The 13,004-nt window shown below is 39.2% G+C and overlaps 1 protein-coding gene across 5 annotated transcripts in view; it reads right to left on the bottom strand.

Annotated features, from left to right (window-relative positions):
* Positions 1 to 3,045: 3,045 nt before the first annotated feature.
* The window catches only part of LOC121729979 (potassium voltage-gated channel unc-103-like), a 31,715-nt gene continuing 21,756 nt past the window's right edge, over positions 3,046 to 13,004 (bottom strand). For 2 of the 5 annotated variants that reach the window (XM_042118761.1, XM_042118760.1), the window contains 13 exons: positions 11,553 to 11,707; positions 11,115 to 11,228; positions 9,967 to 10,088; positions 9,389 to 9,507; positions 8,534 to 8,724; positions 7,895 to 8,037; positions 7,431 to 7,624; positions 6,999 to 7,127; positions 5,919 to 6,063; positions 5,025 to 5,102; positions 4,099 to 4,481; positions 3,570 to 3,800; positions 3,046 to 3,207 (listed from right to left, as the gene is read on the bottom strand). In XM_042118761.1, the coding sequence (XP_041974695.1) occupies positions 3,046 to 3,207; positions 3,570 to 3,800; positions 4,099 to 4,481; positions 5,025 to 5,102; positions 5,919 to 6,063; positions 6,999 to 7,127; positions 7,431 to 7,624; positions 7,895 to 8,037; positions 8,534 to 8,724; positions 9,389 to 9,507; positions 9,967 to 10,088; positions 11,115 to 11,228; positions 11,553 to 11,707 (2,166 nt within the window). The remainder of the gene's footprint in view (positions 3,208 to 3,569; positions 3,801 to 4,098; positions 4,482 to 5,024; positions 5,103 to 5,918; positions 6,064 to 6,998; positions 7,128 to 7,430; positions 7,625 to 7,894; positions 8,038 to 8,533; positions 8,725 to 9,388; positions 9,508 to 9,966; positions 10,089 to 11,114; positions 11,229 to 11,552; positions 11,708 to 13,004) is intronic. The other 3 variants (XM_042118762.1, XM_042118763.1, XM_042118764.1) reach the window with 3 other exon arrangements.

Here is a 13,004-nt window from a genome sequence, read left to right as displayed (position 1 = left end):
GAAGACTGAGAAAAGACTGTTGATAGAATTTTACTAAATTTAGAAGTGCTACGTAATACGCACACGTCACGAAGAGGCAGTAGAAATTATATAAAAAAGGAAAGTAATTTATTTCGTTAGTAAAATAGTATTTTTTATTATTTAAATATCTTAAATATGCCGAAATAATAGCGAATCTTAAAAGTGATATATAACATTATAATAACTAATATATACAAAGTAAATCACAGCACTTAAAATTCAATTAAAATATATTATAATAAGTTAAGTCGTCACCAAATAATGAAAATATATTAAAAATGACTTATCACGTCTCGCATGATTTCTGCAATAACTATTGAATATTTACAGTTCTCAATTTTAAATAACATTCGTATATTAACTTTTGTAAAATATTGTTGCTCGTGCCAATAAAGAACGATTTCACAAAAAGTAAAAACGTGGTTCTAGTAAATACGAATAATATCGAGTAAACGAGAGTTCTCATTAGGATTTAAAATAGGATTACATGTGACTACGCGTCATGAAACTCTACCTCTACGAAAGCAAGTAGGTAAGCTACAATTTATAAGGCGCAGGTACAAGTTCAGCAAAGCAACCTTAGAGAAGGTAAATGGAACTATCTAGTTACGCAATTGACCGACTTAACAATCTATTCCTACGTTAATATTATCTACAAAGTAATTCGTGAAAATTTATTGCGGTATCATGACAAGCTGACGTTATATTTACTTTAAAAAAAACGAGTGATCGTGAACCGAGCTGCTTCGCTCGTCATCGTGATAAAACAATACGATCGCACTAAATAAAGTACAATATCATACATTATTTTGGTCTATTATACCTACGTTATCGTAATTGAGCTTAAAACAAGTATGGTAGTGTTTAGTTACTTTACTTATATTTAGATGACGTCTCGTTATTTTTACAAATGAAAATATCCGTATTCCAGTCTGTAATCGTTTAGTACAAAATTATTTAGACTCATTATCTCCGTGCAAACGATTTATGTATAAGTAATACCTATGAACAAATTTTAATCCATCATTTTTAGTATTGTCAACATTATTGGGTCAACATTTAAGCATTGGTTATTTGTAATAATAAATTACATTCGGATAAGTTTTATTTTCTGATTGACGAGTAGATAGTCCTGCGGCTTGCAGGATGTATTACCGCCTCACGATTGTTGGTACTGAGATCGTAAGTTGTTTTCATATGGTATTTATTAGCTATTTAAAAGTTACAGTAACATATTATAAAGGTTTGAAATTAAAATTTTATTTACAGTTATTGGTTACATCCAGGTCATATTTATTTATATATTTTTTATATTATTTTAGAAACAATGATTTACAGTCAGATTAGCACATTTATGATGGCAGTTTCGTTTCGTTTAAGTTGAAAGGAAATATAAATGTCTATCAGTAGATACATATAATTAAATGTGACCCTCATACCAAATACTTAATACTCATAAAAGAAATGGTAAATTATAGTACTCACAAAAACGAAACATCTAAAATTTAAAGCATTTGTGAGACCTTTAACTTCTATTACAACGAACCACGTAGCAGTTAGAATTTTAATTCAGTAATTATATCGAGCAACATGAAGGAGGGAGAAAAGCAGAGAATGACAGAGTTCATAGGAGGTGACGGGAAATTGACGCTCAAGTGTTCGAATCTTTACTATAGTTACGCTCTTGCCAATTTCATTATTGCTTACATGATATGGTAACAAAACATTAATTACGATTTCAATTTAGTACAACTTCCACGATAATCCAACATCGAAGTACTGGACACTACATTTTTGCATTAGTCAAGCCAACATCAGCTACTATTAGATTATCAAATTTAAAACCATACAAAGCAGCACTTATCAGATACGTCAGTTGAAATATCGTTAGTATAATATCGTAAGTGGAAGTTATCTACAATAGCGCCGTAGAAACAACATTTTAATAAAATAAGAGTAGGCAACATTGAAATTTGCGTGGTACATTACACTTACAATTATTATAGCAAATTTTATAAACGCACTTCCACAAGGAGCATCCCAAATTCATTTTCATCATAGTAGTGTAAGATATTACCTAGCTACAATGTAAAGGCAAGGAGCAAGGACGGGTAGAAAGCGTTTTTCGTTTACTCTCCTCTGGAAATACAGTTCACGGTATTACGTAATCTCAGTCTTATTAACTTTACGGTGCACTGCTGAGAATTTACAACGTGGTCTCGTATAAATCGGTTCGTCGGCGACGACGCATACAGAAAAACAAACGCTACGACTCGAAACGGTGTCGGTGATCACAAAACATAGTAACACGTATCGCAATACTGCTCCACTCAAAAATCAGTAACCTACCAAAAATTAAAGCACCAGTGTCCATCGACCGCAGCCCGCGACCACCGCCCGGCCCGCCCGGCACGCGCCCGGCGAGCTCGGCCGACGCCGACGGTCACGACCCGACCTCGGACACTAATCGTCGATCGCGCTAACTAATACGAACGGACAGAACGCGATCGCCCGGCGCTCGGGGCTCGCCGCGGCGCTGGGGCGCGTCGATCGAAGCATCACGTAGTACAAAATTGGTCCTCGGGTCGGTCGGGCGCGTCAGAGGAATGTCCTCGCGTCGTCGCGGCGGGCGCGCGCGATCCGCCGGCAGAAGTGGAAGCGGGCGCGCGCGGGCGGGCGCGCGGGGGGCGCGGGGGGCGCGCACGCACAGCCGCCCGCCAGCGAGCCGCACGACGCGGACTCGGCGAGCGAGCGCGTGGAGGGCCGGGAGCGGGGGGCGCTCGTCTCGCCCGCCTCACACTACCTGTTCATACCATTCTCTTCAGAGCTGATCAAAAATAAGTAAATCATAATTAAAAACGAGCCAATTGCACTACCTAATATAAGTAGTAGCTAAGGAAAATAATTCAGAAAAGCGACATACTATAAAATTATTTTGAGAATTTTTTTTACTACTTATTTCTACATAACCTGCAACAGCGATGGCGCTAAAAATAAGTTTTTACCAAGAAGGATATAATATAATTACCTGTAAAAAGAATGCGAGTGCGGCGGCGGCGGCAGGGCTGGCGGCACGGGCGCGTGCGGCTCGGACGCGGACCGCTGGACGCCGGGCGTGCGCTCGCCGCGCTCCCCGCGCGCGCCACGACCGCCGCGCTCGCGCTCGCCGTTCCAGTTCCATTCCCACTACGCACGGTAAACATTTTATTTATTTATATTTACGTATGTTTACAGTTTACACTTCATTGCAGTTTATCTCCTATGATATAAAAATAATGGCAAAATGTGCTTAGCGCCAATCTCAAAAACGGCTCCACCGATTTCGTTTTTTTTATATTTCTCATGATAAGATCTTTTATTTATTTCTCATGAGAAGTTCTTAACGAAGAGAAAAAATCAAAATATTGCGTGGGAGAACTTGAAAATTTAAGATTTTACCATTTTATTTAATTAATATTTCAAATAACATAACCTTACCAATGTTGACAATAATAATTAAAGCTTCATAGTTATGATGAGAAAATCTGTTAGTTTAAAAAAAAACTTACATCGTTGGTTTGCGGCACGGACAGCGATGCTTTAGGCAGGGGTTGGGAGGGCGTGTGCGCGTGGTGGTCCCGCGCCTGCAGCAGTTGCAGGATGCGGCGCACGTCGCTCGTCAGCCCGGTCTCCAGCACCGCGACCCGCCGGCTCAGCTCCTCCAGCCGGGACAGGATGGTCGCCACCGACGCCGACGACGCCGCCGCACCCACGTTCTGGTACTGGGGCGATACCGCGTCCTAGTACGATCACGGTGCCTTACTAATTGCAGGTCACAAATTTCGCTTTGATTTGTTCATTTTCGCAAAATGACCACAAAGTCAGTATTTAGGTGAGTTTCTGAATAAAATCGAGATATAACGGTAAAAATAAGTTTTTTTGTTATGAGCTTTCAAAGTTGTTGGCAAGTTGATATCACCGATGTTTCTATTCCTATATAGGTATACATAATATTGAGAGGTCATTTAATTACCGACAAAAGAAAAATATTTATCAAACATTTTGATTTTGATACCAAGGATATTTTTTGAAAATGACCTGGATGGTACTCTGCAATCTCTCGGACGTGAAGGGCAGGGCGCTGGGGCGGCCGCTCTGGTGCAGGTTGACGGCGGAGTGCGGCGCGGAGCGGGAGGAGGGCGCGCGGCCGACGTGCGCGGCACCGGGCGCGAGGATGTCGTCGCAGGAGACGTGGACGGGCGCCGGCACGGGCGGGCTGGGTGACGCGTTGGTGTAGTACGAGCTGGGGTTAGTGCTGAGGCTGGACACGGGTAGAGTCGCGCTGTGAGCGGGCGTGCTGACGGCTGGCTCGCCCGCGCCGTTCGCGCCGCCCGTCAACGGGGACGTGTCGTTGAGCGGACCGACTGACGACTGCCGCCGCACCGCCGCTCGACCCCGGTACGTCTGCGGCGTCGATTGCGCTGGAACATTGTTATAAAGTTTTGTGTTAAACGTTTGATCGTAACAAGAATTCAAAATATCGAGTTCTATTTGCATTTTACATCTACGTCTGAACAATCTATGTTATTTGCTCTCTCTCTAGACTCTACATGTTGTAGAATATTATAGTAGACCTTATTTTGGTTAGTACATCGTACTATATTATTTATTTCGGTTACAGTTTACAATCTACAATTTAATATTTTTATAAACTATCTCTATAACATTTTTTGTAACACTCACAAGAACATTGCTGATTACAATCAACTAAGCTATTGCCATCAAACTTTTACTAAATTGTAATACATTTTATTAACCTCATTTAAACTAGAAACTATTTAACAAAGTCACTAGTTATTGGTTCTATGTTCAAATATAATTAATCTTTATTTTGAATTCTTTATTCAAATTAAAAAAAAACATTTAGTGATCAAAATAACTACGTGAACATTCCAAGTAAAATCTAGGTCTATAGGGTATGATCGGTTCGTATCGTCATGCTGCTAGAGTAAGGAGGTACTTACAGTACTTGTTGTGTAGCGGCTGATGAGTTTTATGGTGGTAGAGGTCTGGGAAGCTCCTTTTAAGTTGCGCTAGCATGCCTGCACACAAGGGCCGCGCTCAGAGCGGACGGAAAATATAGACCGATACAAAGCATATAATTTACATATCTTATAAAACGATTCATAATAGGTCAAAGCATTGGTCAAGCACTTGTTAAATTTATAAATTAATACGATTATTCGAGAAGTTTTTTAGCTATTTAAACCTTTGTCGGATTTGATTTTTTCAACCTAACTTTTCGTAACTTATTTTAGTAAAATGCTTTGGCCTCCGATATGCTTGCATCGATCTAACGACTTCTCCCGCCGATTTTATTGAAACAGGAAAAGATATCAAGGTAAAGCGTACCATGCTGCTTTAAAAGGTTACTTTATTCTCTATTTAAAATTATGCTTTAATAAGAAATACGCAATTATTACTAACAAATATTGAAATCTCTGTAAATTATTCTTTTATGAACGGGTAACTCTTAAAAATACAAGTTAATCTAGTTAGCTAGAACAAAAAGGTAAAAATATCAAAATTGTTGTGTACTGGCAAGACGACTGTTTTACTTTTTTAAAAAGTAGGTTTACGCACACTTATAAAAAATCCACTCGCATTATTTTTATAATTTTAACGCCATATTTTCTCTCGCTTAGTTTTTCGTCTTGCCAATCGCATATAAATAAAATATTTACTTGAATTCAATTGGGGATGGTACGTAATAAAAGGGCTTAGCTCATCTTCCATTGTCGCTATGTGGAACTACTCTATCGTACCGTCACTTTTATGTACCTGAACGTAATATGAACTCTCAGGTGCAGTAAGTGGAGTAAAAGTAAACATTCCATATACAAACGGGGGTGTCTTACCTGTGATGGAGTTGAGGGTGGTGGACCTTTGTTTGCTGAAGTTGAAGTTGAGTGGCGTGACGTCCTGCCCCGCCTTTTCCGCGGAAAACTCGAGGATACCTCTGCTGGGGGGCGATTCCGTGTCCTCGTCACTACATTGGGAGTCCTGGTGGTACGGATATTAGGTGTTACTTATTTGTCGATGTATTGTAATGTGCAACGTGCATTTGATAGGTGCTATTCTATGTAAGTTTACATTTTGAATCTAGTTCTATTTTCAAATTATGCTCTTCTATGATAAAGCCTACATCAAAGAGATAATGTGTATAATAATAATAAATATTCTTTATTGTGTTCACAAGAACATTTCTAAATAAAAGAAGTATAACACAATGGCGGCCTTATTACTAATCAGTAATTTCTTCCAGGCAACCACGGGTAGAGGAAACATAATATATACAGGGTGTAACAAAACCAAGTGACAACACTCCAGGTTGTGCATGTGTTCCTTGTAGAGAGCTCACTGCGAAAGTCGCAGCGGTGAAAGTGCATCTATTTTCTATTACAACACTTCTCACATTACTGTATCTTTCTAACAAAACTTGTTACTATTGTAATTGTGTTAGTTATGCATAATAAGAGACTACTACCAATACTCTATATATATTCATCATGTAGGTATATTATCATGTGTATTTTATCATGAGTATTTTTACTACATTTATTCAAAAAGTGAAACTATTCTACTCTACGCATCTTGCTATGTGCAACGTCTAAAAATCAAAACTGCAATTTGGTTGTGCTATAATTTAGTTTGTTTTACGACTACAGTTGCGATACTAAAATACGTCTGATTTCGTTAGCCAATATAACGGTGCACGAATACAAGATCGAGGCCTTATTCACTTGCACTTAGTGACTAATTAAAATATGTCTTTTATTAAAAAAATACATCGACGGTCTAGTGTTAGATTTTCAACAAGCGGAGAGTTCTATTTTCAAACTTTTTAGCCTACATATTTTCTCAGATGCCGCACAGCGGATCTTATAGTTTCAACTTTTTTAATTAGTCAGTAAGTGTGTGAAGGGCCCTGCACGCACCACCTTATCGGCGAAGGTCTCAGTGTGTGGACGGCGCGTGGTGCGCGCGTACGCCTCGCGCAGCAGCCGCGCGTCCATAGGGTTCTCGTATTTCATGCGCCTCCGTGGCTCGATCCCGCCAAGCTCCTCCTGTAATCGTTTATATCGAGATTTGAACTCCTCTCTACGTTTAACCTGAAGCGTTTTGCCGCGCGCATTAAAACTTTGGGATGAACTGTCGCTAGCGATAATTATTTCGAACAACTACGGCCTACAAACCTGCAAGAAAGGACCAGATTCTCTCTTAAAATGCTAGCAATTTTTTTTGAAAGCTCCCTTGAGAATGCGGGTATTTATGAACAACGGCAAAACTTGATGTTAGATTTGACAAACAAATCTAGAGGAATCTTTATGTTAGCGTTCGTCCGCCGTCTCCGATCGATCGCGACTTACGTCCCGCATGTTGTATGTGATCTCGAGGTTGTTGACGAAGGAGGCGCGGAACTCGGGGTAGAAGTCGAGCACGTCGAGCAGGTCGTCGCGGTGCACGCGGTGCAGGTCGCAGTAGGTCAGCGCGCGCACGCGGCAGTTGCTGCGCCCTACTGTCGTGTGAACACATGGGTTTTCGCCGAACACGTCGTCCTTTCCTAAAACAACCATTAGTTGTAAAGTCAACTACTAAGTTATGGCCTGTTATTCAGGTTGTTATTATGTTATAAGATCGAAAAAGCTGAATACTATTGCATAAAAGTAAATTTTTAAACAAAATATATTTTAGCCAAATATAAAAAGTCTGATATGCTACGATCCTACGACGACGTAGCGTCGTAGCGGCACTACGCCGCGTAGGCCGCTACGTGGTTCTAAATTAAAAGTAAGAAAAACATTTTTTTTTTATTTAGTAAATTGTTAGTTACCTAAAATAGCCATAACAATATCATCCTTTAAAATTTCTATCGATCCTCTTGATATAAAGTATAAAGAAGTTAAAACATCTCCTCTATGAACTAGTGTCTCCCCTGGCGGTGCGTGCGTTGTTTTAAACCTTAATGATAATGCTCTGAAAAAATAAATTAATATCAAGATTAAATCACTCAATACACAATCACATCAATATCAATAAAAAAATTAACAGCAAGTATGGATTTTGGGGATGCTACTGATTGATTGAAACTAAGCGCGCTATTTAAAAAAACTTTTGTTTGAAAATTGAGGTTGCATAAAACTGAAAAATGATTTACTTCAGGGCTAAAACTCCATTTTTTTAATATGAACATAATATGCTACTACAAGCGATACAATTTATGATTTAAATTTTTTAAAATTTCACTATGTGCACTGTGCAGTGTGCACGTGTCTAGGTATATATATTGAATAAGCGTCAAATCTTTCTTAAGCTTCTCAATTCACACTAAGTTTTTCTACCTACAATGTCTACTGTTATTTTTGTAGTCCTTTTTAACTTTATATGTAGTTTATATAATCAATATTGTTTAAAAAAAACTATAAAATCGACGATGGTCTTACTGTAAAAAATCTTTAAATCAAAATGTCACCTAAGACAGCCTGGACTAGCTCCATCGAAGGCGGCGCAGTTGGCGAGGAGGTTGCGGTTGAGGTGGAGGCAGATGTCGGCCTGCAGGCACTCGGGGAAACCCTTCAGCACGCTGGACGTGTCGATGCCGTTGGTGTAGCTCCACGCGTGCTGGAAGTACTCCTCCAGCCGTTGGCGGAGCGGATTTGTTATCTGTGAACAAGGGATACTATAAGCTTCGAGAAATTATTATTTTTTTAGGTATAGTCAGCTATTTTATTAATTAATGGGCGAGTGAATATTTTTAATTTCAGTTCATTATCTTACATGTAGTTCTTCCTTAAACATAAAATATGGAACCATCAAAAACATTAATTTTAACAATTAAATTGGTTTAATTATGAATATTAATGAGCTAGAAGGCTTGGCTGGGGCACTGCCGTGCCCCCAGATATGATTATTTCGATCCTCTTGAACTTTGTTAACTTTTATACATGTTTGTTCGGAGTTATTCAGCATATGGGCACAATATCTAGTACAAATATAAAATTACGTTGGAGAGCCATGCTTCGGCACGAATGGGCCGGCTCGACCGGAGAAATACCACGTTCTCACAGAAAACCGGCGTGAAACAGCGCTTGCGTTGTGTTTTGTACCCTATTCCCTTCCCTACCCTCCCCTATTCCCTTCCCTTCCCTACCCTCCCCTATTACCCTATTCCCTCTTAAAGGCCGGCAACGCACCTGCAGCTCTTCTGATGCTGCGAGAGTCCATGGGCGACGGAAGTTGCTTTCCATCAGGTGACCCGTTTGCTCGTTTGCACCCCTTATTTCATGAAAAAAAAACAAAGAATATTCTATAATTCCTCAGATCTTACCTGGTGAAACCTAATGAACTCTCTAACTCTAAGTATCTGCGTGTGGTACCGCGCCGTCCCCGAGTACAGTCGTTGAATTATCGCAGATACGTTGCCGAAGATACTGGCGTACATCAGCGCTAAAAGTGGAATATAACGCAAAATATTAGGTTAGCAGAGATCAACACTATTTAATTTTCGTCATAATAAATTAAGAATCTGCTGTTGTTTAAAGTTTTTAGCATTATAAAAGTAGGTTCTTTATACAGGTGTATGTATATAGGCAATTTTTTAAGCCCGGGCGCGCACTAGCGGCCAAGCCGCAGCAGCCAGGTCGCGACGGCCATCGAGATAGATATCTTAGTACCATGCGGCCACACCATACTTTCGATGGCTGCCGCGACCTGGCCGCTGCGGTCTGGCCGCTAGTGCGCGCCCGGCCTAACAGTGTTAAGTCTAAACTTTTACTTCATTCGTCTTTCCTGTTGTATATCATTATTCATCAACTTTCTTACTCGAAATCTAAACTCGACAACGGTCACTGAGTAAACTCTACTCGTATCAGTAATAAATAACGAGTTTCGTATTCTAGGTCTTACATCCAACAAGCATGACGAATATCGTGAATCCCTTCTCCATGTCAGTGTTGGGCGCGACGTTGCCGAAGCCCACGCTCGTCAGCGACGTACACGTGAAGTATAGGGCGGTGATGTACCGAGATCTACAACAAGCCACTTGTTTTATATGAAGGTAGGTAAGAAAATAATAGATTTTTGTTACTCGTTCACGCATGTAGTAAATTTTAAATACGGCTTTAGGCGGCGTTTTTACTAGAAATAAGTTTCTACGTTGCGAGAAATGTGTTTTCAAGAGCCAATAGAATCGTTGAGTGAGGTTTTACATTATTCGGCAATGAGTTTCTAAAATACTAGAGTAGCAATGTCTTACAAAAGAATCTCAGAAATGCGTAACCACTTTTTTGTTCAAAAGACAATGTCAAGTCATATATTCGTTATGTCATTATGTATGTGAAATATGCCTGCAGGCATCTTCGAAGTGGCAACGCGTTGCTACCGTAAACTTCCAATCTAGTTACGTTAGTAACATAGAATATCATTGTTATTCGGTACGAAATTTATCTAATAGTCAGGGAGCCCTAGAACATTTTTTTTTATTACTATCAAACTAATTTTTTGTGAGTAGCTTCATTTTGATAAGACAAACAACATTTTTATTTGCGAAAAATCTTGAAAGTGGTAGCTAACAGAGATGGAAAGGATTTCATACTTTAATTTGATGGTCCTAAATATGGATTGTTTTATTTGTAGGACATTCAAGATTTTTCGCAGATAAAAATGTTGTTTGTCTTATCAAAATGAAGCTACTCACAAAAATTAGCTTGATAGTAATAAAAAAAATGTTCTAGGGCTCCCTGACTATAAGCTTTGTTTAAAAGAAACCCTATTGCCATGATTTACCTTCAAAATAAACTTCTGTAAATGGTTTGAGATGAAACGATGTCATTATATATGTATGTAACTAGGTGTAATCATTGTCATTCATCTATTATTTCAATTGATCTACATATTCTACTTAGAAGTAACACTAATTTCAATGTTAAGATATTTCATTCAATTCTATTTTCCAAAGTACTTATACAACATGCACGACTAAGACCTACCATTCAGTGTTCGATACCACTAATATGCTTGTAATAATGTTTAATTCATAAAGCAAATAAATATACCGCATAGAGGGTCCAGTAGAATTGTCGTATGTAGCTTGTACGTCGTTAGCGAGCGCGTCGAGCCAGCCAATCGGCGCGTGCAGCTGCGGCCGTTCCCAACTTCCAATCGCGTACCTGAAATGCACACGTTTATACTCCATCACTAGAAAGCAATAGTGGTCATTATCGATAACAATAATGACTGTCATACGTTTTTTCGTCGGTGTATTGCCAATCGATTTCGTATTTTGTTGCCAAATGGCCAAATTTAACGGTCGCAATCAGAGACATTAATGATTATCTACGGAACTACTTAGACTGGTTATTAACATGATACATTTACTTTATCAAATGCTATCTAAGTAATCATCAAGTAAGTATAACCGAGTGTGACCACAACTTACTAATGCTAAAATGTTATCTTATTGATGTTTTATTGTATGCTAAAATGAAACTTACCATAAACAAGCAAGCCAATGCGCAATAAGAACAAAAGTAGCCATAAGAAGAAGAAGGACGGCAGTTCCATATTCCGAATATCTATCGATTTTCCGCGCGACCCGCACTAGCCGCAGGAGCCGCGCCGTTTTCAGCAGCCCGATCAGCGTCGTCGTCTGCAAATGAATTCCCGTTATACAAATCTCGCCCTCGACGCCCAAAAGCAGTCATGAGTACAGCCGCAAACCGAAGCATTATAAGAATGTTCGCGTATCACTAAGTAGCAGTAATGAGGCTTTGCAGCGAAAGTCTCTCCAACCAAGCAAAGTTTTCTATGATTACACGATGCGAGCGTCTTTGGATGCTCAGCCATACAGAAATTGCGGATTTAAAAGCATCCCTTTCAAACTATAAAATTAGGTGGATTTATCTTAGATTGCGGTGCAGATATTGTATAAATTCTATTCTATTCTCCAAAGTACTTTCTATTGTATTCAGGTCGGGGCCGAACCTACGGGCTAGGTTAAATCTAGTCAAAATACGTAATCTAATCTCTCGTACGCCTAAGTCTCGTACGCAGGGCGAGCGGCGGTCGGTTTACGTGTTCGATGACGACTACGTGCAAGTTAGTAGCAAGGCCTGCTCGTTCCTAAGCAAACTATATTATTACGTATCGGTTTCGATCATGTCAATGAGATACTTACAATTTTATGGTTTCTATGTTTAACGAATCTTAAAAAATGAAACTTAAAATTATTATTACATATTAATTCAGGTGAGAATGATAACGTGACAAAATATAAGCGGGGTATTCACGTGTTACAGTGGGCCGAAGTACTTTGTACATTGTTGCATACGAATGTTTTTATTATATAATACAAGTAGGTCGTTAGATTTTTATTGAAAACAAATTTAAGTTTCGTTTGTAGCTTAAACCAATCGGCAAACGATACCTACGTTACTTTGATGACATTAATTTTGAATAAATACATGTAAGGTGGGTGCCATAAGTATGAAATATTTGTATACATATATTTAGTGCTTTGTTTATGTTGTGATATGCGATTTTTTGATTTATACAAAGATATCAGTCTGGGAAGTGTGAGCGTATTTGCTACCAAGCTCTGTGCACGTTGTGAATTGCTCATTAACTATAAAATAAGCCCATGATATGTTCTGCCTAAGCTAAGATCATTCAGAGTCACAGCCTCCGGTACTTTCATTCTATTACGGGGTATCAAAGGCGGGGCACAAAATTATTCGCTACTCTTATGTAATAAGATACAAGGCGTAATCGTCTACTAGGTAGATGCGCAAATCTTTACTGGAACATTACCTTTTTGCAATATCTGAAGCGAGAGTTTTTCTAACTACTGAATATTTAATACCTTCGATCAAATAAAAAATTGTACTCGTGTGGTTTGTATATTTGAATCTCGTACTCTTAAAGCCTCTGGTACTTTACACAGAAAG

The sequence above is a fragment of the Aricia agestis genome, chromosome 8 (assembly GCF_905147365.1).
Source record: "Aricia agestis chromosome 8, ilAriAges1.1, whole genome shotgun sequence".
Lineage (NCBI taxonomy): Eukaryota > Metazoa > Arthropoda > Insecta > Lepidoptera > Lycaenidae > Aricia > Aricia agestis.
The sequence above is the reverse complement of the archived record's forward strand: the minus strand, read 5'-3'. Positions and strand labels throughout refer to the sequence as shown.